General features: G+C 44.7%; 2 protein-coding genes and 1 long non-coding RNA gene across 9 annotated transcripts; 1 reads left to right on the top strand and 2 right to left on the bottom strand.

Moving 5' to 3' along the window:
- Positions 1-980: 980 nt before the first annotated feature.
- Positions 981-12,001, bottom strand: faim.S (Fas apoptotic inhibitory molecule S homeolog). Of its 4 annotated transcripts, XM_041578396.1 has the most exons (6): positions 10,814-12,001; positions 5,404-5,461; positions 4,620-4,755; positions 3,640-3,868; positions 2,684-2,733; positions 981-2,428 (listed from the first exon to the last, which is right to left on the bottom strand). In XM_041578396.1, the coding sequence occupies exons 2-6, from the start codon at positions 5,445-5,447 to the stop codon at positions 2,279-2,281; spliced, it is 609 nt and encodes a 202-aa protein (XP_041434330.1). In that variant the 5' UTR covers positions 5,448-5,461; positions 10,814-12,001; the 3' UTR covers positions 981-2,278. The 4 variants fall into 4 exon arrangements, with proteins under 4 accessions (XP_041434330.1, XP_041434333.1, XP_041434332.1 ...); XM_041578399.1 differs by lacking the exon at positions 5,404-5,461 and having other exon boundaries at positions 10,814-11,997; XM_041578398.1 differs by lacking the exons at positions 5,404-5,461; positions 10,814-12,001 and adding an exon at positions 10,735-10,774.
- Positions 10,400-11,219, top strand: LOC121398876. The gene is made up of 2 exons (XR_005964566.1): positions 10,400-10,605; positions 10,790-11,219. It is a non-coding gene; the product is annotated as an uncharacterized LOC121398876 (long non-coding RNA).
- Positions 12,002-12,606: 605 nt separating the features above from the next.
- hacd2.S (3-hydroxyacyl-CoA dehydratase 2 S homeolog) lies at positions 12,607-24,759 on the bottom strand. 4 transcript variants are annotated; one of them, NM_001093502.1, is given in 8 exon segments: positions 12,607-14,884; positions 15,282-15,460; positions 16,240-16,361; positions 16,459-16,547; positions 17,789-17,807; positions 18,142-18,259; positions 18,787-18,910; positions 24,625-24,729. In NM_001093502.1, coding segments are annotated over 7 exon segments (726 nt in total). In that variant the 5' UTR covers positions 18,909-18,910; positions 24,625-24,729; the 3' UTR covers positions 12,607-14,807.
- Between the last annotated feature and the right edge of the window lie 897 nt (positions 24,760-25,656).

Here is a 25,656-nt window from a genome sequence, read left to right as displayed (position 1 = left end):
GCTAGACATATTGTCAATTTCCCAGCTGCCCTATGTCATGTGACTTGTGCTCTGATAAACTTCAATCACTCTTTACTGCTGTACTGCAAGTTGTAGTGATATCACCCCCTCCCTTTTCCCCCCCAGCAGCCTAACAAAAGAACAATGGGAAGGTAACCAGATAGCAGCTCCCTAACACAAGATAACAGCTGCCTGGTAGATCTAAGAACAACACTCAATAGTAAAAACCCATGTCCCACTGAGACCCATTCAGTTACATTGAGAAGGAAAAACAGCAGCCTGCCAAAAAGAATTTCTCTCCTAAAGTGCAGGCACAAGTCACATGACATGGGGCAGCTAGGAAATTGACAAAATGTCTAGCCCCATTTCAGATTTCAAAATTGAATATAAAAAAATCTGATTGCTCTTTTGAGAAATGGATTTCAGTGCAGAATTCTGCTGGAGCAGCACTATTAACTGATTCATTTTGAAAAAAAATTGTTTTCCCATGACAGTATCCCTTTAAAGGATAAGTAAATATGTATGAATTTTGTTACAACAGCACCACCGGCTGGTCATTTTCCGATCAGTCGGATCACCAAGTAGTCAAGAAAGTTGTCAGAGGAAAGAAAAAGGGCTGCTCTGATTTTCTTCTGGTTAGGAAAGATTTGAGAAAGGTTCCTAATTTTTTTTTTTATACCCAGAAGAACATCAGAGCAGCCTCTTTCTTTCTCAACTACTTGGTGGTCAGAATGGTAAAAAAATGACCCACAGGTGGTGCTGTTGTAACAAAATTCAATCATATTACCAGTAAATGTATCCTTTAATATCTCAGAATTACAAAGAATACATAATGAATGAACATTGCAAATGTTATTAGAATAGCAAAGTCATCAATTTTACACTTATTCTTAAGGTTTGCTTATCCTTAAAGGGAACGACACCAGCTGGTTCTATATACACAGATATTATTACTATTTGTATATAAAAACAATGTGTGATCAACTTAAAAACCACAGTTTAATTATCTCACTCTGCATTAAAAGGGAAATGTGATTGGTAAAAATACTGGACTGGAGCATATGATACATATTTATTTTTGACATATACACGTTATTTCCTTATAGTTTGAGATATAAATGGCTAATGACTGAAATCTCTCACCTAAAGTTATTCTACATTGAAAACACCCCAAGCTATGGTGTGTGCCAGCCAATCAGAGCAGGTGAAATCTGTCAGCAATTCACAGCGTAAATTCTCAAACAAATATATATATAAAATTTACAAAAAAACTGCCAGATAAAATAATTGTTGATTAATTAAATATTCACAGTGGATTTTTGTAGAATAAAATGCTTGCCCTTTAAAGGAGAAGGAAAAGCTAAAATTAAGTAAACTTTATCAGAAATGTCTTTATAAATACATCAGTAAATCCTAAAAGTAATGCTGCTCTGAGTCCTCTGTCAAAAGAAACACTGCATTGCTTTCCTTCTATTGTGTACACATGGGCTTCTGTTTCAGCATAAACCTCCAGGGCTAGGGCTTGAGCATGCTCAGTTTGCTCCTCTCCCTCCTCCCATCCCTGCTGTAATCTGAGCTCAGAGCTGTAAGTGAGCAGGGTGAGACTCAGGCAGGAAGTGATGTCACACCAAGCTTATATGGCAGCTGCTATCCTAAACAAACAGAGCCAGTGTCTAGAGCTGTTTACTCAAGAATGGTAAAGCATTCTGCAGAATAAATATAGCTTGCACTATTGTGGCTTATCTGTTGGCAATAAACCGTCTTGGAGCTTTCCTTCTCCTTCTTTAAGGCAGAAGGCTGCTGTACCACTTTCCACAGACAGAAGCCACTTTTCACGCTTGTGAAAAATTACCTGTGAAGGGCATGACCAATGATATCACCAGCAGGGAGGTACAGTGCATGAAGTTTGGCTTGCTACCCACTACTAAACCTGTCTGACCCACAGGTAAACCTACAGGTCCTGCTGGCACATTACTACAGTACTGTTCTTGTATGGTACATAGCCCCAGTGCACATTGAACTAGTTTGTGGGACCTTAGAAGAGAATGAAGTGGGCTGTAGAGCTAAAGCTTGGGCTGTTGTACACATGGGGTGCTACAGCAGCACAACTATTTTTATCTCCCTCAAAGGCCCTGCCAGGAGTAAATGGAAAAACATCCCTGCAGTGATCACATTGCTGTACAATACAAGTGAAGTGCTGGGATACGGCCATTATTATGTACTGCAGTTCAGCCCAGCTCCCAGATTGCCGTCAGTCCATAAAGCAGGGGTAAGTCTGTTACTCTGTGCTTTCCGGAATTTCCCTTTCGTCCACAATGAGCGTGTGGATAATTCCTTCCCTGCGTTTCCCGCTGCTCACAGCTTTGATACAGCAATCATGATTCCCAATGCTGAAGTGTGTTTCTGTGCCATCATCCACAAACTCACCCTGCAGGAAGGAAGAGGAGAAAAGGGGGCATTAGGGCTATGCTGTGGGGGGAAATGTAAAGCCCAGAATAATATTTGTAGTGCTGCACTATACACAAATATCTGATACTTGAACTCTGAACTCATGGCCCTCCCTTCTTCTTTTTCCAGCAGTGTCCCAGGACCCCAAACAAGCCATGCTAGGCAACCTAATGAATAATAAATGTGGCCTCTGAACCCCCCTGAGAGTAATATATGAAGTCACAGCTGCACCTACCGCTGTCTCCATGTTTCTTCCATTGCACCAAACATCCATTGTGTCCTTTTCTGAAACAGAACAAACTGTTTTTACCGTATTAGAGAGTAAAAACCAAACCTGGTGCAACTAATCGCACACAGCCAATGGGTAAATTTTCCTACATTTCAAATCCCCAGTGAAATCCACTGTGGATCTACCCAAAAGTCACAGAACACCAGCCTTCTGGGCAGTTTAATCTGGTTCTGACACACATCCCCCTACAGTTCTAACAGGACAAACTACAACCCTGGGCTGGGTATTAGGTTGGGGCAGAAAGGGCATTAGTACTGATTTCATGGATCCAAAGTGATAGGTAAGAGTACAAAAGCCAAGGCAAAGAAGATAAAAGTACAAAAACCTGAGAACAATGGCTAGTCCCATAGTCCACGCAAACATCCACATATAGATCGCAAATGAGATGGGTATTTCCTAAGAAATATGGTGTCCAAAAACGCACTGCCCGCTCGATTCGAAATAAGAGAACAACTTTCCTCAATCAGGTCACCAGTATCCTGATATATATAACTCAAATTGTTGGGAAATGAGGAGAGCACTCAGTAAGCATATCAATGCTGTGGTTTTCCTTTTATTAGCAGACTACTCGTACACGACATGTTTCGGGCCTGTGTGCCCTTTATCAAGACTTGATAAAAGGCCCGAAACAAGTTATGTACGAGTAGTCCGCTAATAAAAGGAAAACCACAGCATTGATATGCTTACTGAGTGCTCTCCACATTTCCCAACAATTAGAGATGGGTATTTATGTGGATGTGGCTACTGTGCACGGTCATTGTACATCATTATAGTGTATAGGCAAAGGGGGAGCAAGTGATTCAGAGACAATGTCTATACTGTTCCACTAAGTCCGAGCAGATACAGCAAATAGTTGTAGGATAGTGGGCAACACAATGGCAGGTATAAAGCAACCCCCTTACCCAGCACCACCCTGCAGTCCTCGCCATCTAGGTGCAGCACCCATGTGTTGGTGGTTTTGGAGCGATTCTCCATGTACTTCTTCAGGCTCTTGCCATTTATATCTAGTGTGTACTCGTAGGCAAAGCCACTGACAGCATCAATATTAATTGTGGCCTTGGTCTGAGAGGCCCCCACCGGGAACGTCTCCTTCCCAACCAGCTTGAACATCCAGTCGATCCGGATAATCTCCTGATACCGGAATAAAAGGATTCTATGATAAATAAATGTAAGATTGCCAGCAAATAACTGTGCCAACAATTCAGCTCTGGTGCCTACATGCATCCTTAAAGGGATTATTACATATTTATAAGAATTTTCTCTATATATAGCTGCCAAGTCGTGATTTCCCCAAACCCAAATTTTTTGCAAAACAGCCACTGGCATTTCTAGGCCCAACTGACTAAGGAGACCTGGAAGTCAGGGTGTTACCCACTCAATGAGCCTCATGACATGGAAACAAACCTCCCTTTTCAATTTCAGGTGTTAATGCGCACACAGAGAATATAACGGATAGTGCCCCCTTATGCACACTTAGGATCTCAGAGGGTTCTATGCTACTTGCACATAGGGAAATCCTAAACTCCCAATTGGTTTGTTACTGAGGCTAAAGTAATGCTTCTCCTAATGGCAGGAATGGTGTCCCAACCCCAAGATCTTAAACTGGCTTCCTTACCTTCCCAAGTAAACTTAGGAGAAGCCGCACACCACACACTCCCAAAGGTTCTTATCCTGGTGCCCAGTGATAGAGGAATCGGCCGCCTCACAACAAGGGTAAGAAGAATTTCACCGGCACACAGGAGTTGCAGTAGCAGGGCAAGCCCTTGCAATTTTATTATGCAGTAGTGCAACGTTTCGGGGTCACGCCCCTTTGTCAAGCATGCTGCCCTGTAGCCCTGCTACTGCAACTCCTGTGTGCCGGTGAAATTCTTCTTTTCCTTACCTTCCCATCAACATAAATAACTCGCTTCCCGGAAGTCGTGCCATGCTCAAACTCTATCTTATGGATTCCGTCACTGAGGGCAACTTCCCACATAGCCACCAGGTCAGTCATTTTCTCCAGGCGCCCGTAGTGAGATCTGGAGGGTGGAAAAGAAGAGGAGCTCCAGTGAGGAAGACGTGCAGAGGATGATAGAGATTATATCGGGAAATGCTGGCTTCAGCATAGCTCTAATGGGATTAGTTGCAGGGGAGCAGGAGGCAGCACCAGCAGCAATGCTGTGCTGCAGAACCGGAGCCAGCACTGTGCAGGTAAGAAGCACACTCAGACCATTGTCTGTACTCCTACACAGTCTACTGGATTCCCTGGCCAGGCCTCTTGGAACGCCAAAGTACCTACTACTACTTAAGGTCCATAGCCACAGATTATACAAAGCCACACCGACTGGGGGATACAGCACAGGGATTGAAAGGAGAGAAACTCTCTCTCTCATGGCACTGCCTGCACTGGAGCAGCTCTTCTATACAGTCAACCCCCTCCAATCAGACCCAGACTGGCAATCTGTGGGTTCTTGAAAATACCAGAAGGGCTACTGTAAGATACCATAGACAGTCACTATATATGTCTGTCTTTTAACCTCCGTATGGACCTGCCCCCATCCCATGGGCACATAGGAGTAGTACAAAGACTGGGCTCAGGGCTAGGGAACAAGCTGTAGCCAATGCCCTTCCTCATCTAATCTGGGACCCCAAACACTTTCCAGTCTTTATAAGTGACACAGCATTACCTGATCTCATCTTCATATACTGTCACTTCCTCACGGGACGCCATGACACTTACGGGTTCTAGTCCATTTAGCAGCAATAGGAGAGAAAACCAAAGCACAAACTGAGTGAAGGCCGTGTACCTGCTGTATGTACTGAGCCTGTTTCACAACTGCCCCAATCCCACTGCTGCCCTATGTATGTACCATACCCCAGGGGATTATAGTAGGGGTATGAGAGCCCCCCTGTAGCCCCCCACATAGACTGCCCCCTGGGGGGAAAAGCTCATTTATAGTAAGGATAACATTCCCTGTTGTACAGGAAGTGCCAGAGGCTGTTACCCCCTGAGGCAGGGAGAGGGTAAGAGATAAGGGCAAGGTAACTCTGAGTTGCAAGAAACAATACAAATTAAATTATTTATGTCTACGGCCCTACCTGTCAGTGCAGGACGTATGGGGTTAAGTTCTCCTCTCTGGAGGCAGGAAAAACTCGAATGAATTTTTAGACTCCTCCTCTAGCACATAGCACACTTACCTCCTCATATAATTTTGGATTCATCTTCAACTGGTGAGCTCTTAGCCAAGGTGAGCCCTCCTTAAAGGAAAAGTAACACCAAAAAATGGAAGTGCTTTAAAGTAATGAAAGTATCATGTAGTGTTGCCCTGCACTGGTAAATCTGATGTGTTTACTTCAGAAACACTACTATAGTTCATATGCTGTGGAGCAATGGTGGAAATTGAAAAACGGCTATATGGCACAGGTTAGCTAATGGATAACAGATAACACCATTAGACAGAGCTTATCTTCTATCTGCTGTGTAACCTGAGCCTTTTCTCCTTTGAATGGCTGCCCCCATGGCTACACAGCAGCTTATTTATATAAACAATAGTATTGTTTCGTAAGCAAACAGCAGTTTTACCAGTGCACGGCAACACTGCATTATATTTTCATTAATTTAAAACACTTTTATTTTTTGACGTTAATGTTCCTTTAAGGTTGTGAGCTCCCCAAGCTTAATTGAGCCCCATGGATTGGCTACTCAGGCTTAAGCGTGAGACCTTGGTGTTACTCCGTGACCTGACTCAGCGGAGGTTCCCATCAGAACCCAACTTGCAAGGTGAGCCCTTCTCCCCAGGGAGATACATCGAGCTCCTGCATTTACTTTTATATTGTGCCTAACAGTGTAAGCCCCTTCATGCAAGCACTCCATTTCAGGATGGCCAGCAGTCATTCAGGCACTGGGGAAGTATCAGGATGACCAGCGACATCCAAAACAGGACACCCGCTGGCGGATTAAATTTCTCCCCTAGTCACTGGCAGACAATGCTGGAGATTATCATATTGCTATGACTTCTGCCCTCCGCCGTGGCACGTCTGGACGCGGTGGGCACCAAAATTATCAGCGCGCTCAGTGCATTCACAGTGACGTCACAGAGAGAAATACCATACTCACTTTGCAGCAACTAAGTAACCTCATAAAGTATTACTGGTTTTTATTGTGCACAGCATTGAGAATTGTAATAACCCAATCTAAGGAGCTAGCAGATTTAATTGAGGAAGAGTCAGCACATCCTCATGAGACTGATAAGAAACACTCTAGGCAAACCAGAAAGAGGCCTAATAGAAGGGAAGTTAAAACACCTTCCTCACCACCTCACCTGCATACCATAATAAAATCTGTTTGCTCTGTGGAATCAGATATTGATTTAGAACAACCTAAATCATTCTCTACTGAAACCATAGTAGACACTTCACAAGAACCTGCTACTTCACAGTTTTCTCCTGGCCGTCCATCCCAGCACATCATTCACCACAGCATAAGCTACCAGGCACTTCAGCACATACCGATCCTAATACAGATCAGCAATCTTCACAATTTATGGGATGGCTACAGTCACACATTAATTCATCAGTGCAGCAGGCAGTAGCCAAGCAGACACAACCAGATGAAAAATTCAAGATCAGACAAATATCACACTTTCCCGAATCTCGAAGTCTGATTCCGGTTCTATCTGATTCAGATAATTCTATATCAGATGGATCATCTACTCCAAAACAACAAGATGATATCAAGTTACTAATAGAGTACTTGTGTGATATCAAGTTACTAACAGAATACTTGTGTGACACTCTACAGATCAAAGAGACACAGCTACCAGTCTCTAAGGTAGATAGGGTTTTGGGAAATACCCCCAAAAAATCCAGGTCCTTCCCTACTAGCCAGTCAATTTCCCAAATTATTTCACAAGAATGGTCTGATTACTCCAGAGTAATTCCATTCAAGGTACCCAGTAGTGGAAGAATTTAAACAAATTTGGCATAAGTCTACGAAAATGGACTCTGCTATTGTGCGCTTATGCAGAAACACAACACTCCCATCTGAGGACGCAGGGTCCTTTTGCGATCCTATGGATAAGAAAATGGAGTCAGCACTCAGACGTGACTTCACTCACTCAGCTGCCATATTACGATCAGCCTTTGTATCATTCAGCTTAGCCCGTACAGCTCGCTTCTGGTGCCAGGAATTAAAGAGATCCCCACTAAGTACACATCCAGACACATCACAAGCCCTGGATAAGCTTAATTTGGCACTCTCCTTTCTTAAGGAGGCCTCACTTGAAATCACTAAGTTAACTTCAAGAGTGGCAGCGGCCTCCATAATGGCACGTAGAGCACTCTGGTTGAGACAATGGTCAGGGGACGCAGTGTCCAAGAACAGATTAGTCTCACTACAATTTTACCGCATACAATTATTTGGTCCAGAACTAAAACAAATAATTTCTGAGGTGACAGGAGGAAAAGGAACCTTCCTTCCTGAGGGAAAGCGAAGATGCAAAGATACGCACAAGCATAATTATCACCACCGCTCATGGGGTTCTTACCCCAGATCATCCAACAGAGGCAGATCTACCCCACATAAATCCTCTCAAAGAAAGTTCAAACTATGGCAGTCACAGCAGAAATCAGCCAGGAAGAGAGGTCCACCTAAGTCAGGATTCCTGACTCTCCTATAACGCAAGATACAATGCGGGTGGGGGGGCAGATTCCAGAAGTTTGCCAAAGTTTGGATGGACTCCATAGCAGATACTTGGGTACTCAATACGATTTCAGAGCGTCACCAAAATATCCTCCAAAAGGCAGATTCATGCCATCGAAAATTTCATCAGAACCAACCAAGGCGGCGGCGGCCATGGCAGAAATTCTACAAGATCTCCAAGAGAAAGGAATAATAACTCAGGTACCACTCAAACAACAATTTCAAGGTTTCTACTGAAATCTTTTTCTAGTTTCAAAGAAAAACAAAAAAAACAAGGAAGGTCAGTGCCTCCTGGGCCTACCAACAAGAGACTTCTTTAGAGGCAATATGTCAAGCAGCCACCTGGGCATCACCTCATACAATTTTCTACAAATTTGATGTTTTCCATGCTCAACAGCAGAGTTTGGCAGGAAGGCGCTACAAGCAGCAGTAGCACGTAGTTCATTCCCTACAGTTCGTTTTTTTCACACATTATACAGTTTCTTTCACCAACCCTTTTTTGGACAGCTTTGGAACATCCCCATACGTCCTGCACTGACAGGTAGGGCCATACGCATAAAAGGAGATTTGCTTACCTGGTAAATCTCTATTGCGTAGGCCTGTACTGTCAGTGCAGCATCCCGCCCAAAGTGTGGATGCCAGTTGCTTCCGATCGGTAGTTAGATAGGGACTTAGGGTAGGGACACACTGGGCGATTTGGGGAGATTTAGTCGCCTGGCGACTAATCGCAGCGAATTTTCTCCCCGAATGCCTCCCCTCACTCTGCGCCTGGATAAAATGAAAAGTCGCCGGCGCTAATCACACACGGCGATTCGTTTTCCGAAATCGCCCGAAGTTGCCTCACGAGGAAACTTCGGGCGACTTCGGAAAACAAATCGCCGCGTGTGATTAACGCCGGCGATTTTTCATTTTATCCAGGCGCAGAGTGAGGGGAGGCATTCGGGGAAGATTGGTCGTGGAAAGTCGCGGCGATTAGTCGCCAGGCGACAAAATCTCCCCAAATCGCCCAGTGTGTCCCTACCCTTAGTTCTATGTACTCTGTGTGTCTCTATTCATAGACTTTACAACCAACTGAGGATAAAGGGAGACACAGGAAGAGGAGGAGCCTAAAAATTCATTAAAGGAAAACTATACCCCCAAAATGAATACTTAAGCAACAGATAGTTCATATCAAATTAAATGACATATTAAAGAATCTTACCAAACTGGAATATATATTTACATAAATCTTGCCCTTTTACATCTCTTGCCTTGAACCACCATTTCGTGACTCTATCTGTGCTGCCTCAGAGATCACCTGACCAGAAATACTACAACACTAACTGTAACAGGAAGAAGTGAGGAAGCAAAAGGCAGAACTCTGTCTGTTAATTGGCTCATGTGACCTTACATGTGGTTTGTATGTGTGCACAGTGAATCTTACGATCTCTGTAGGCGGCCCTTATTTTTTAAAATGGCAATTCTCTATTTATGATTACCCAATGGCACATACTACTAAAAAAGTATATTATTATGATAATGGTTCATTTACATCAAGCAGGGTTTTACACATGAGCTGTTTTACTCAGTATCTTTTAATAGAGACCTACATTGTTTGGGGGGTATAGTTTTCCTTTAATCCTGCCTCCAAAGAGAACTTATCCCCCATAGATCCTGCACTGCACTGCCAGTATGGGCCTACGCAAAAGATATTTACCAGTTAAGCAAATCTTTTCTTTCCCTCTGAGTTTGCTCATGATTAACAGTATTGTCAGGCGAATAATTTCACAGCTCAACCTGCAGTCCCTCATTATTACTGGAATGTCCCTATTTTCTCTGCACTGAACAGCCAGAAAAAGAAACAAAGTTTCTCACTTCATTGGCTTTTAGCAGAGAGCACAGAAAACCTCACAGGTGCAAATACGATTCTTTGTAACAATTTTGAGAACATTTTGAGAAAAGTTTAGATAAGGAGAAATATTTTTAAACTTTCATAAGCTGCCAAATTTTGTTTAATGAACATGGTAATTAGGGGGTGTGGCCACAGAAAGTGACGTGGGCAAAATCGCTGTGCTACCTGCGAAACTTTTTTTGTCCCTCTTTTTACTTCCAAAATGTTGGGATGTAGGCGCGCGCGCACACACGTGATCTGTACTACAACTACAAGGCAGGGCGGATAGAGCAGCGCAACAACTCCCGCAGGGCTCAGGTAATAACCAGCAACGTCAAATCCAACATTTCCCTCCCCCTTTACTACCCCAATACACCTGTACCTTCTGCCCCATACGCATCTCCTCCCCTAATAACCCTGCACCCCCACCTCCTACCCAATACCTACTGCACGTCATGCTCCAACATCCCTGTCTCGCCTAAATACCCCTTCTGCACCACAGCAGTACACCCTGTCCTGGACTCACCTGCACCGGAAGCTCAGAAGAAAGCGGCGCTGCTTCCCAGGCAACAGAGAGAGAGAAGCGCCGAGACTCGCAGCCAAACCAATGGAACCAACTGGCCAATCAAAGCTAGGGACATACCTGCTGATGTAACTCTATTCGCCAGTCAAAAAAAGATGGGCGGGTCGTGTCGCTGTTAGGTTGAGCAACAGGTTACCATGGTGATCCTTGGCTTAGTAGGCGGGGCACTGCTCGGCCATCCAAAGTAGCGTTAAAACCGGTGCGAACTTTATCCCCGCCCCTGCCGAGATCACTTGTCCCAGCCGTTTCTTAGGTTACCTAATAATTGGTCCCAGACCACCCAGTCTGCATTGTGGTTATGTAATAATACGGATAATGATCGCCTACAACAACCAATTATCCAACAGCATTGACCGTTTACAAGCATCTTATTGGTGGCGTTGGGTGACGTCACTGTCCCGGGCAAACGTGCCTTTTATTACATATGCGGCATAAGTGGCATCTTGTCTAGATGGTACCACTCAGAGGTGGGAAAACACTGGCAAAGTGCATACACACAATAGTACACTATAACCCCAAAGGTAATGCCATGGAACAACATTATGAGGGCCAGATTGATGGAACCCAGTGAAGGCTGACATTTGCCAGTGAAAAGGCTGCTGCTGGCTAAGGGAAACCCCAAAGTAGCCCTGCAGTGTAACACATAACCAGCATTAGATGCCATTCAGGGTTTTTGCCACAGAATGACTGGCTCGGAGAGATATCAGTAGGCAACCTACTGACAACCAGCTCTGCTAGGTACTTACCTCTCACTCAATGCAGGAAGGAGTAGGTTCTAGCAAATACTGTATTCAGCTTTATGAACAGGAATGGCAAAAGGGTAGTTACAGGGTCTTGGCCACCCCAGGTGGTAAAGTATAAAAGCTGCCCCAAAATGCACCCCCAGCTGGTTCCACAAAAGCTTGTGCCATTTTTGGGAGATATTTCTTTGCAAAACCATTCAATGGCAAGTACCAGTCCTTTATCTGCACCTGGTGGCACTGGACTGGGGTCCCAACAAGTTTTTAATCTCATTAAGAAGCTTTTGTCACGGATGTGGGTGCAGAGCCAGGGGCCCACCGGGTTTTTTCCCGGTGTCCCACTAGCTCAGTCCAACCCTGTCAGTGCGACTCGAAGGGGGAGGCCACATGAGAAAACTGTTCAGTGAGTTTGCTATTGATCCTTAGCATTCAGCTCAGATTTAAAAGCAAACTGTTATGACCCATGTGCCCCCCCCCTCAAGGTTACTGCCTGGTAACCAATCAGTGGAAACCAAGAGAGCTGCAAAGGAGGAAGTAATGTTCTGTTCAACATCCAGAAACTCCAGCCTTTATAGATGACATTTTTGGAGAACTAACTATATTAGAAACATTTTTTATTTTACACAGCCTATTTACCCAGTTTTTATTTTTACACTGAACTGTTACTTTTCCAGCTCCAACACACAAATAGTCAATTTATTATCTGCTGTACTGATACTACCCAATACTACCAATTAGCTGATAGCTGTGTTATTAAAAATTGTAGTCTTAGGCACTCTCAGGCCCAGACACTGAAATCTGGGGTGCAAGGACAGAAGGAGGGCCACCCCCATATACAGCCTGTTTGATACAAAGTTGGGCCATAAACTGTATAATTCTCTCTGTATATAGGCTAACTGAATGTAAATAGAATATATATATTATACACACCAGTACATTTATGAACAAATGTACTACTAACACCTGTGTGCACAGCCCCATTAAAGAGACATTTGCTGTGTATTTACTGATAAAATCCTTTATTTGCCCTTTACAAGCCATTCAGGGAAATGTAAAAACACAAGCAATTTGATCCCATCATACACAAAGAGGCACAGAACCAAATTAGTAAATTAGTAAATTAGTAGAAATCTCAATTGATTGTTAAGTAGGTCACATGCACAAACAGCAGATGCTTCCCTGGATTTCTCTTTCTTATAAATAGGGGCCTTGCCAGACTGCTATGTATCACATGGTGGGACACAGTACCCAAAACTGCACGTTTCCAGCTCAAATTCTATAAAAATGATGTTATACTAATAAGCCTGAGAAACCTTTGGGTGGTCCCACTCCTGGAGGAAATAAGTGCACATTTATCTTTCTGAAATTAGAATGCAGAATGGCCCAGTATAAATCCCATTTGGCAGTCAATATACTACATATTTGACTCATGTGGGGCTTTTTATCTACCTATCTATATTTTTTTATTTTATTTTAAATATACAACGATTTCCCCATTTGGAATGCAGGCTCTATTTGGGGGGAGGGGACGATTTTAGGGTGACCGGTTCCTTTCAATGGTGGGGAGACCTGCCCATACACATGAGGGCAAATAAACCTTAGTGATGGGGAGAATGTGGGCAGATAGACACATGCTTTTACTGCCAACAACAAACCATGCACAGAACAAATCTGTCTCTGCTTATCACATCAGCACATTGGCCTAGAAAAAGTGCACCCAAAAGTGCCGGCCTGTGCAGGTCACCCTGGGTAAGTGAGGTATGTCAGAGCGTGGGAGTATTAATCAATATATAAAGGATCCCGCCATGAGCAGCATTACTGAGGGATCAGGCACAGTGAGTTCCAGTGATGTTTCTATAGAGTCAAGTAGATCTGCCATGGGATTCTGCCCTTGCATGACAGAAAATGATTGGCGAATACTGGCTGGCAGGGTTACAGGCATAGTGCAAATGGTACAGAGACCCGCGAAACTGCTGGGGATGCTTAATTAAACCTTTTATTTCTAATGGTTTTTATACTGACACAGGTCTATTTCCTGCTGCTGAGCATTAGGACCATTAATACACATTTAGCATTGCCAGTTCCCCTTTAAACCCTGGGCCACCCCATGGTTGCTGGACAGAACTGACTATAGAGACTAAGAACCAGGGACCTGGTTTAATCACTATTCATTTGAATGACAAAGATCATTAGAGAGTTAAAGGGCATGTAAAGGCAAAAAAATAAAATCCCATTTTTACTTTCTTTAATGAAAAAGAAACCTCCAATCTCCAATATACTTTAATTAAAAAATATGTACCGTTTTTATAAGAAACCTGACTATATGCAGTGAAATTCTCCCTTCATTTACTGCTGTGGATAGGAATTGTCAGATGGTCCCTAACTGCTGAGCAGGGAAACAATCATACTTATGAACAGCAGGGGGAGCCCCCGCCTTACTTCCCAGCCGTGCAGAACTCAAGCAGCTTTGTTTATGACGATCCCTAAGCAGTCCAGACCACACTGAGCATGTGCACAGTCTTAGTCTTGCAAAGATGTTTAACAAAGTTACAAGATGGTGACCCCCTGTAGCCAACTTTGAAAGCATAAATTATTTGTTTGATTAGGCTTGTGGTGCAGTAAGTTCATGTTTATATTTAGTATACAAAATACAGCATTTCTAGCCTTATTCTATTTTAGACTTTACATGCCCTTTAAAGAGATATTAACACAGTACTACCTACCTCTCAGGCAGGGTTAATGCACACACAGCTGCAGCCTTTGGCCCATTCTAATGTCCCTGATAAAGAGAGGAGCCAGGTACCAGCCAATTACAGACACTGTGGTATGTAACCTCCCTGGCAAAGCTGCCCTGGCACAGCCCAGGATCCCCATGCACAGACCCCACACAAGCTTTGAACTCAGGTTGCACAAAGGAATTAGATTTCAGCCGGTCAGTGCCGGGTGCAAGAAACTGACAGGTACAAAAGGCAGAAGGAGCCAAGTGCTCAGAGAGGAGGCAGGGTCTGTCCATTGAACAAATTGTGAGAGCATTGGGTTAGTCCATTCCTGAACCACAGTTACCTGATCCATTTACTCTTGTGTAACACTGTTTGCTCACTGACTGCAGCATATGGGTCTCTGAAGGTCGGAGGAAAAGAAAGATAACGAAAAGGGAGCTAAGAAAATATGGAGGGGGTCAGGTTCTGGGGTGCAAGTTAATCTGATTTCTTGTGCTCAGTTGTAATGACTTTCCTTCTCTGGTGGAACATGTGGAAATAGAGCTGTGGAAAGACTGGAGAAACATGAGCTGCGTTAGTGACAAAAGAAAGTGTGAGGCACTGGTGTCACAGCCTCAAAATCAGTGTGCTTTGTGTTGTTAGCCACTGGCCCTAACAACATTTCTAATCGATGAGAGGTAAATTAGAAAAAAAATATTAATTAAAAGAGACAGTGGGGAAAGATTCTGACAGTCTAGAATGAATATCATACAAGTGTAGGGTTTGGGAGAGCTTCCCATTGAATGGGATCCATTATATCCAGCCTATCAGAGACAAGTCAGACTCACTTTACATTCTGCAGGAAACGGCAGGAAACCCTGTGCAGTTTTACATCTGTGAGTGCTATAAATTGCCCCTCCCCACAGGACCATCATACTCTTACATATAGTCATTAGCAGCCAGACTACTCACTGGGGATGTAGGATATCATGACGAGGATAAGGAAGGTGTAGTAATCAAAGGAGAAGTTGTATTTGTTGGGGAGGCTGATGGAGTAAAGACCTGTCTTCTTCACTGTTGGCAACGCAGCGTAGATTGTCAGCAGCTCCCCTGTTACACCCATGGGGTAAAGTACAATAAACAGCGTGTACCTGTGGGGGGGGGGGGCAAGAGAACAAACCAATCAAGTAATCACATTGACAGCACCCCACTTCAAAATATATTTTCACTTGAGCTCTTCTAGATATGGGGAGAAATTATGTGAGTGCTGCTTACAGGCACATGAGGCCTGCCAGAATCCATAGATTGCCAGTCCCGGCCAACATCACACATCCATTCTAGGCCTAGACTGACAATCTATGTATTCTAACCAATGCCAAATGGGCTGTTGTAAAGTACCATAGACAGTCACTATTTAGTGGGCTGGTGGAAGCGTGTGGGTCTCTCTGTACTTGTATTCCCAGTCCAGACCTGGGTATTCCACAAACAGTTATAGCAAGGTTCATATCAAACCAGACAGGCTGTGCCAAGGAGAGTGTTTCCTGTGTCAAGATAGCAGGCCATGGCTACTGTGTTAATAGTGCTGCACTAAATACATTCATGTAACCTACAGCAACTGGGGACACATGCAACGCCTGGGAATGGAAAATGCAAGTCTGGGTTGTGTGTGGCTCTTTCATTTCTGTATTACTGGGGAGCTTCATGCTTAGCCTGGATCTACATGGTGGGCACAGTGAAAAGAGCAGCAATATGGGTTTATCTGATCAGGTAACAGGGCTCATGTAAGTGTCTGCTGGGGGAATTTCAAACGAAAAAACTACAAATGTTTGTACAAAGTTGCACAGATCCCAAACAAACAAAGGTATTTCTATGGAAAATGCCTTGTCATGCGTCCAAGCAATGCATTACCTGGTACGGAGTGGCCACTTACCTGGCCCACTTGATGATATAAGGCAGGTGGTTGAGGAGGCTGAAGGTATAGAAGGAATAGCGAATAATCTCTGTGATTGTCCAGGCGGCAACAAACAGCAACACGGAGTCCTCATTTTGCACCTGAAACCAAAGCCACAAGTCACTGCTACATGAGGTTTATTTGGCCTTTAATTTAAATCATGCCCATGCTATATCAGGGTACTAGCGCAGCACCCACCTCTTTCACACTGTGCGTCACTGCCCACGTCAGGAAAACTCGTGACATCACCTGGAAAGCTGTCAGAACCACAGATGAAGGCACAATCCCTGAGGGAGACAAACCTCAGCTGGTAACTAAACTGACCCGTGGAACAATGGCAATAAGAGAAATAGATCAGGAACACCTGCAGGGTATTGGAACTTTACACTGGGACAGATACAGAGCTGAGAGGGTTAGTGGATACATACAACCAGGGCCGCCATCAGAAATCGCAGGGCCCCATACGAAATAATTTCCTGAGCCCCCTGGGCTGCGCCCACCACAAGCCCCACCTACAGGTCCACCACACACTAAAAAAAAAAAAAACTTGGTGGCTATGGTTCCCACATGTTAAAAAAATAGAAGTTCAAGTCTCAGCTATCCAATCCCTGAGCAGCTCAACCGGAACTTAAACTCAGTGACCAATAAGGGGAAGTAATAGACAGAAGATACCTCCCCTTGTGCTCCCGCCCTGCCTTATTGAAGTCAGCAGCTCTCAGAAAGCAGGGGGGTCTAGCTAATCAAAGTGCGGCGTGGCTGGGCCCCCCTTACCCTCGGACCCCCTACAACTCTCCTCCCTGATGGCTGCCCTGCATACAACATATACAAGAGCTGAAGGGCTGATACAGGCCATTCATTCTTTGTCACATGGTACATCATAATGCTATAATGTAGATTGCCCCAATGCTGGCCACACATGGAAAGATTATTTGGACCCAACCACTTACTAAAGCTGGGGCTCAGCACTGATTTATTGGGAACAAACTGGTAGAAATAACCAAACTGCTCAATACTACTGTCCAGCCTTGATCACCTGGGGGCCCAAAATTGCTTTACCATTTTCACAAATGTTCTTAGTAACTGTGAATGTTATTTGCCCCCTGACAAGTTCTCTAGTAGTGTGTGTTGGGCATTAGCAGCTACACACAAATGTTATTCTTGGGATCATGGAAGCACCAGGCTGAAACATACAACAACTGTCCCAATGTTGTAAGCTTGGGTTTAATCTCTTGGTGACTGTGGTATTAACACCATAGCATCTGTATGTGAACGAGGAAATCCCTACCAACAGATTTTATTGGGCTTTAGAACAGGGTGTGTACTTGGATTACAGGCTGACCCCTCATAAGCACTAATTATGGATCCATATCCTGTGTGCGGTACTGAGCATTTGAAATATTGAGGTAGGAGGACATCTGAAGGGATTGTTACTCTCATGTTGGGGGGGGGGGTATGCTCTGCCTGGGACTGGGATTTGAAATCAGGAGAGACCCATACAGTATCCAGGCTGTTTAGTACATGCACTTACCCACCGCACAGTGGCCAATCTGAAACAAGAAAAAAAGAAATACACCAAGAAATTAGGTCTCAACAAAATTCCAAAGCAAATTCCAACTGCATGCTGCACTATTTCCTGCACAGATGGGCAGGAGCTGCCATATACTTTCCCTTAGAAAAATTACCATGTTGCTTGCCTTGGCTGAGGGGGTTATAGTCATGGTCCTGCCCCAGTGGCCGTAAATGTATGCTGCCTGTGCTGCTCTATGCAGAATTATATATCCTATGAGACCAGCAACATGACCGCTCCCCCATTAGAAAAAAACAAAAATACATTCCCACTTCTCCTCGCCCACACCCCACAGAATACCCTGCCCGATATACCTCTAGCAAAGCGCCGGTCTGGAAGAACTTGAGAGGCCGCTCTATGGAGTAGTAAAGATTGTGGTAACTGCCCTTGTTGAGGTAGGTGCGCACTAACCCAACTGCTATAACTAGCCACCTGCAAGGAGGAAACAGAGCGAGAAATGTGACTATAAAGATTTTCATTCATCCAGGTCATGGTATATCTAGTATGGGTAAATCTAAAACAACTGGACTTGCTGAGTAATCATTGAGAGAGAAATGAGCAGAATCTGGGGATGTCTCCTTTGGGGGTGGGAAGAAACTCCCTGCAAGCTTGCTCCAACTCCTCTTATGTTCTCAATAACAATATGAATAATTAGTCAGTAAAGGGAAACTGTACCTATTTATTATTTCTTTCCCCCTACCCCAGGTCTCTCTTGTTCCATGTGTCTATCACATGTCACATTGCTCATTGTTAAGGTCACTGAACCTCATAACCAGATAACAAATAAAATGCCACAACACATGACACACATATAGTTAAAAAGCCAAACAATTGCAAAGTGTCTCGTTATGTTAAGAGTGAATTTCCAGGTAATACAACCCTGTCCACCTGTTAGGAAGAACTCCCTGTAATGCTCAGAAAGGCATTTATGCAAGTCAATTTCCACCCTTCCAACTCACCCTGCTGTCATGACAACATTGTAAATGACCAGGTAAGCGGTTGCCAAGGCCCCCGGGCCCCTCCTCTTCTTCTGGCTTCCATTCTCAGCAGGTCTGACACTCGCAGTTCCAGGGCTCGGCATGTCTGTATCAGTATAGAGGAGGCAAGGAGTCAGGGCCACATTCCACGGCAAGGTAACAGCCCTTCCTATCAAGTTAACTGGGCCAATCCCAAAGTCGCATCAATTCCTTGCCTCTTAAACTTGGGCCCCCAGATGTCCTGAACTTTAAATCAAAGAAAGCTTTAACACGTGGTTATATATTGAATTGTGCTGGGAGTTTTTGTAGAACACAATCTGAGGGTACAAGGTTAAAAAAAGGGAGATGCCCTGCACACACACAGGTCACAGATATGACAGTAACAACTATGCCTTTAGCTTATCACTGCAGTATCAGCTATTTGAGCAAATAGCATCACAGCTCCTGTCCCACGGACAATAAACAGAGCAAAGGGCCCACAGAGAGCTGCGGGAGGTCTCTGTAATGCCGGTTTGTGGTATGGCTGAGGAATCAGGTTCTGATCCTTTACTAGATTTAGTTGCAATGGCCCAGGGAACAGAGGGCATAGGAGGGTCACAGGTCAGCAGCATGCTCACCGTTAACCAAAGAACTCAGGTGATGGGGTTACTTAACTCTTATGTTAGTACGTTCTCCGGAAAGCCTGGCAGAACCTCACTAGCCATACACCATGTAGACACCGGGGATAATCGCCCTATCAGGCAGATGGCCTACCGGGTATCCCTGGAAGTAAAGGCGAACCTGCAGCGGGAAATAGAGGAGATGATAGGGCTTGGTGTAATTGTGCCATCCCACAGCCCATGGGCTTCCCCTGTAGTTCTAGTTCCAAAGAAGGATGGTACTACTAGGTTTTGTGTGGACTACAGGAAACTAAATTTAGTCACCACCTTTGACGCGTATCCTATGCCCAGGATAGATGAATTGTTGGATCAGTTGGCTGGCGCCCAGTACATTACAATAATGGACTTAAGTAGGGGATACTGGCAAATCCCAATGTCTCCAGAGGCACAGGAAAGGTCAGCATTTATAACTCCTTTTGGGTTGTATGAGTTCCAAACAATGCCCTTTGGCATGAAAAACGCCCCCGCCACGTTTCAAAGATTGGTAAATCAACTACTGGGTGGACTAGAAGGCTTTGCGGTGGCATACCTAGATGATATCGCCATCTTTAGCAACTCTTGGGAGGAGCATCTGGCTCACCTGTCCCAAGTGCTAGACAGGATCCAGGGGGCAGGCTTAACTATTAAGCCTGAGAAATGCCAAATAGGGATGACTGAAGTGCAGTACTTGGGACACAGAGTGGGGAGCGGTACACTTCGTCCTGAGCCAGGGAAAGTAGAGGCAATTACAAATTGGCCCACCCCTAAGACAAAGAAGCAAGTAATGTCCTTTCTGGGCACTGCGGAGTACTATAGGAAATTTGTCCCAAATTACAGCACCTTGGCCAAACCCCTAACAGACCTGACCAAAAAGAAGCTACCCCGTCTAGTGGAATGGACAGCCGATTGTGACCAGGCTTTTAAGACTCTAAAGACTAGCCTGGCCAGTGCCCCTGTTCTACAAACTCCTGACTTTACCCGCAGATTTGTGGTACAGACTGATGCTTCTAACTATGGCCTGGGAGCTGTCCTAAGCCAGGTTAACAGTAAAGGGGAAGAACATCCTGTTATATACCTGAGCAGGAAACTGTTACCCAGGGAAGTGGCCTATGCCACTGTAGAGAAGGAATGTTTAGCTGTAGTTTGGGCCTTGCAGAAATTACAACCCTATCTCTATGGGCGCAATTTCACGGTTATCACAGACCACAATCCACTAAGCTGGTTAAACAAAGTAGCTGGGGATAATGGGAAACTCCTCAGATGGAGTTTAATCCTTCAGCAATATGACTTCACTATACAGCACAAAAAGGGCAGTGAGCATGGGAATGCAGATGGTCTTTCCAGACAGGGAGACTGTGCTGAGCTAGTGGGCACAGGGGAAGGCCGATAGGCCATCCTCTGTACCCATTCCTGAGGGGGGAGGTGTCATGCCAGGGCCACCTTGCACTGGCATTTTAAAAGTTAATACTTTAATTACTCAGTCTCAGGCTCACACAGAGACCCTTAATTTTATATCTCACCAGGGGGCTGTGGAAAGGTGACATCCATATCTGTCATCTGAGACGGTCTGGAGCCACACCATTTGGGCAAGGAAGCTGGGCCAGTCTGTTCTTTGATCGGCTGATCAAAGAACAGAGCTGTGGACCTAGAGCAGCAGGGGGGGATAGCTAGTAGAAATTATGGATTATAGGAAAGTATCCATATCTCCTGTGTCATAGGATTCACAACCTCATAACTTACATATTGGTTATGAGGAGGTCACATGCTTCCTAACAATACCAAACAGGGCTAGCCTATACCCACCTGTTAGTAGGGCTGGTTCCTGGGGTACTGGAAAGTGGGAACCTATTAGTGTTTGGTATTGTTCTTCTTGCCCACATATGGATCACAGCCTGCCCATGTTTTTATTATAGTATTGGGTACTGGCAAGTACCCATATTTTATTAAGGGATATTGGGGAATATTGCCTGAGAGTAGCAAACCCCCTGCAGGGGGTCGTAAATGACATGTTCCTGGGCACTCCTACCTCATGCATAAGGTAATGAGGGGAGTGTCCCAGCAGGAAATAAAAAGGTGACATTCCCAATATCACATTGTCATACAAGGAGGCTCCATTTTTTCAGTGGATTGTATGTCCAGCTTCCAACTCGTGCCTCAGAGGAAATACACTGACAACTTCAAAACTTGGTAAAGTAAGGGTTTTCTTTGTGTTTTTACTCCCTTTTATTTTATTTACTGTATTTGCAACTGTGTGTCATCTTTGTAATATCATTTTTATATATATACATATGCACTGTTTCTTTTAAATATTAAATATCATTTAATACGTTAGTCCTTGTGCTCTAAACGAACTCATTGCCCATATGAATGCTTGTGCCTACGTGTATGAACTCTTCGTATGTGTGGAAAGGGAAAGTTGCCTATTTGTATGTTGGATAACTAGTACGGCTAGCGGGAAAGTGTGTTTGAATGTAGATTAACTCTTTGGCTGCTGGAGTGCTTGTTAGACTTGTAGGATCTTACCCTGAGTAACTACCATAGGAGAGAGTGTTTGATGTATTGTGTAGTGTGAGTTATTACCTGTTATAGAGGGCAGGGGAATAGTCACATTAGGTTTCTATCGCCTGTTAATGATAGATGGTGGCAGCAAATGAACTTTGTGGGTGTTGGTGTGTTTTTGGGGTGTCTGATGTTAGTCTAACCTGTGTGTAAGGTGATTGAGAGACTGATTGTAACCCCTTGTAGCCAAACCCAAGAGTTAAGTGTGGTTGAGTGAGTCGGTTTTGTGACAATTGTCACAAAAGCGACTCACTCAACCACACTTAACTCTTGGGTTTGGCTACAAGGGGTTACAATCAGTCTCTCAATCACCTTACACACAGGTTAGACTAACATCAGACACCCCAAAAACACACCAACACCCACAAAGTTCATTCGCTGCCACCATCTATCATTAACAGGCGATAGAAACCTAATGTGACTATTCCCCTGCCCTCTATAACAGGTAATAACTCACACTACACAATACATCAAACACTCTCTCCTATGGTAGTTACTCAGGGTAAGATCCTACAAGTCTAACAAGCACTCCAGCAGCCAAAAGGTTAATCTACATTCAAACACACTTTCCTGCTAGCCGTACTAGTTATCCAACATACAAATAGGCAACTTTCCCTTTCCACACATACGAAGAGTTCATACACGTAGGCACAAGCATTCATATGGGCAATGAGTTCGTTTAGAGCACAAGGACTAACGTATTAAATGATATTTAATATTTAAAAGAAACAGTGCATATATATAAAAATGATATTACAAAGATGACAGTTGCAAATACAGTAAATAAAATAAAAGGGAGTAAAAACACAAAGAAAACCCTTACTTTACCAAGTTTTGAAGTTGTCAGTGTATTTCCTCTGAGGCACGAGTTGGAAGCTGGACATACAATCCACTGAATAAATGGAGCCTCCTTGTATGACAATGTGATATTGGGAATGTCACCTTTTATTTCCTGCTGGGACACTCCCCTCATTACCTTATGCATGAGGTAGGAGTGCCCAGGAACATGTCATTTACGACCCCCTGTAGGGGGTTTGCTACTCTCAGGCAATATTCCCCAATATCCCTTAATGAAATATGGGTACTTGCCAGTACCCAATACTATAATAAAACATGGGCAGGCTGTGATCCATATGTGGGCAAGAAGAACAATACCAAACACTAATAGGTTCCCACTTTCCAGTCCCCCAGGAACCAGCCCTCCTAACAGGTGGGTATAGGCTAGCCCTGTTTGGTATTGTTAGGAAGCATGTGACCTCCTCATAACCAATATGTAAGTTATAAGGTTGTGAATCCTATGACACAGGAGATATGGATACTTTCCTATAATCCATAATTTTCTACTAGCTATCCCCCCTGCTGCTCTAGGTCCACAGCTCTGTTCTTTGATCAGCCGATCAAAGAACAGACTGGCCCAGCTTCCTTGCCCAAATGGTGTGGCTCCAGACCGTCTCAGATGACCGATATGGATGTCACCTTTCCACAGCCCCCTGGTGAGATATACAATTAAGGGTCTCTGTGTGAGCCTGAGACTGAGTAATTATAGTATTAACTTTTAAAATGCCAGTGCAAGGTGGCCCTGGCATGACACCTCCCCCCTCAGGAGGATTGTGAAAGGAATGTTCTCTGCTTTTCATTTATAGCTCAACCATTTGCCTTATCACTCGCTTCCATGTGAGACCTCTGAGTGCTGATAAGAAGGGTCGGCCCCAGAGTGAGTGCTGATGAAAAGCCGACAGGACACATATATAAGGGAATAGGATAAATAGGACAAAGTTTCATACTGACGGGCAGCATCCAATCAGATACTGTCATGCTAACAGGAGACAGGAAACACTACTTTGATTGGTTGCTATGGATTAACAGAACTGTAGGAAACTTTGTAACCTTTATTCCATTCCCACGCCACCCCCCCCACACACTCAGGGAGCACTAACATATACACTCAGCCCAGGGAGCACTCACATGCACACTCAGCCCAGGGAGCACTCACACACTCAGCCCAGGGAGCACTCACATACACACTCGGCCCAGGGAGCACTCACATGCACACTCGGCCCAGGGAGCACTCACACACTCAGCCCAGGGAGCACTCACATACACAGTCGGCCCAGGGAGCACTCACATGCACACTCGGCCCAGGGAGCACTCACATACACACTCGGCCCAGAGAGCACTCACATACACACTCAGCCCAGGGAGAATGACATGGAGCATCACTAGGGAAGTCCCACAGAGTTATAATGTAGTGAAGTACAAGCTGTGTTGACAAGAAGAGAATAACTGGTACAAGGAATTGAAATAAATCACCAAAACGCCTCCCTCGGGGCATCAGCATCTCCTGACTGAACCCTGTTGTTTTTTCTCCTTCGACCCCAGGCCCCTTTCTTTTTCCTCCCCAGTGCAAGTCCCGTCTCCCTGCCCTGGCTAAGCCCGGGGGTTCCCTACTATGTCTATAGGATCACGGAATATGTTGCTGAGAGTTCTAGTACAACACAGGTCTTATTGCAATATCATTAGTATAAACCTGCACCCTACACAAGCCCTTCCCCGTTCCCTCCCCGAGTACCGTTCCCGCTGGCTGCTCCTTCCACGAGCCGAGATCTCCAGGTGACACACTAACCTGCTGCTGCCTCAGGTCCCGTCTCAGCCAATCAGGAGCCCGGAAACCAGAAGCATGATGGGAACTGCTCTCGAGGAAGAGCTGGGCTGGGCTACTCGGGCAGGATCGACATGACAGATGGGCGGGTCCGGGTTTACAGTCTGGAGAGCGCAATTCAACTAAAAGACTATGGGCGTGGCATAAGCCTTTGTAGGACAGGATTGGACAGCAACTGTTGCCCTTTACTCTTGGTTGCGCAACATGCTTGTTACACGATAGAAATACCTGGCACAGCTCCGTGATACATAGAACTGCTTGACAAAAGCTCCACTCGTCTGAAACAGAGGTGCTGGGGATAGAGCAGCTCAGCTAGGTACAAAATACAGGCCAGGAATTTATACCTGATACATAGAAATGTCTGGTTTATGGGAAAAGTAGAATGAGTAGGAGGGGGGTTAGGTTGAGCTCGCGTGTCATTGGTTGCTAGTATGTTAGGGTTACGTAGAGTTTGCCTGAGATTTAGAAAAAGAGCAAGCGAAATGGGAGGAGCCGCAAAAAAAAACCAAAACCTTATGACTCCAAATAAGTCCCGCCCCGTTGTGCAGGGCACTCATGCAGATAGCGTTGCCGTGGTTACGGAAGGAAGTTCCGAGGGAGTTTGGGCGCCTTACTTGAATTTGCAGATATCGGCACTGGGCAGGTTATCATTTGGTGGACCTGACAGGGAACTGCAGTATATCTTTTCCAGTGTGAGAGCAGAGCTGTGATTGGCCACACAATAGGGCAGGCATGTCCAAAGTCCAACTGAGGCCCGTTTTCAAATTTACACCAGTCCTCAGCCTCCATCATGAAATTAATAATATTGTAGCCCCCCAGCACAGTGCGAACAGGAATCGCATGGCAGTAATATTTGGGCACATTAGTGAAATGATCTGCCACTTGGTCTATACTGCTGCCTGTGTGCTGAAGGTGTTAGCAATAGACACGTACTGGCACATAGTGACGCGCTGCTCTTGCAGAATTCTTTAGTTAACTGTACTGCCACGTCAGTAC

This window comes from Xenopus laevis, chromosome 9_10S, assembly GCF_017654675.1.
Source record: "Xenopus laevis strain J_2021 chromosome 9_10S, Xenopus_laevis_v10.1, whole genome shotgun sequence".
NCBI classification, from domain to species: domain Eukaryota; kingdom Metazoa; phylum Chordata; class Amphibia; order Anura; family Pipidae; genus Xenopus; species Xenopus laevis.
Note: the sequence above shows the minus strand (reverse complement) of the source record. Positions and strands in the feature narration are given on the sequence as shown.

What these genes read in the sequence shown, in the direction of transcription:
- faim.S (XM_041578396.1), bottom strand. Translation starts at nt 5,447, where the DNA reads ATGGCGTCCCGTGAGGAAGTGACAGTATATGAAGATGAGATCAG. An exon ending in GTATATGAAGATGAGATCAG is followed by an intron (nt 4,756 to 5,403) that starts GTAATGCTGTGT and finishes TCCACCCTCCAG; the next exon opens with ATCTCACTACGGGCGCCTGG. An exon ending in GGACTGCAGGGTGGTGCTGG is followed by an intron (nt 2,734 to 3,639) that starts GTAAGGGGGTTG and finishes GTTCTGTTTCAG; the next exon opens with AAAAGGACACAATGGATGTT.
- hacd2.S (XM_041577796.1), bottom strand. Translation starts at nt 24,339, where the DNA reads ATGCTGATGCCCCGAGGGAGGCGTTTTG. An exon ending in GCCCCGAGGGAGGCGTTTTG is followed by an intron (nt 18,911 to 24,311) that starts GTGATTTATTTC and finishes ATACTGATACAG; the next exon opens with ACATGCCGAGCCCTGGAACT. An exon ending in TGACGCACAGTGTGAAAGAG is followed by an intron (nt 16,362 to 16,458) that starts GTGGGTGCTGCG and finishes CTTTGGTTTCAG; the next exon opens with GTGCAAAATGAGGACTCCGT.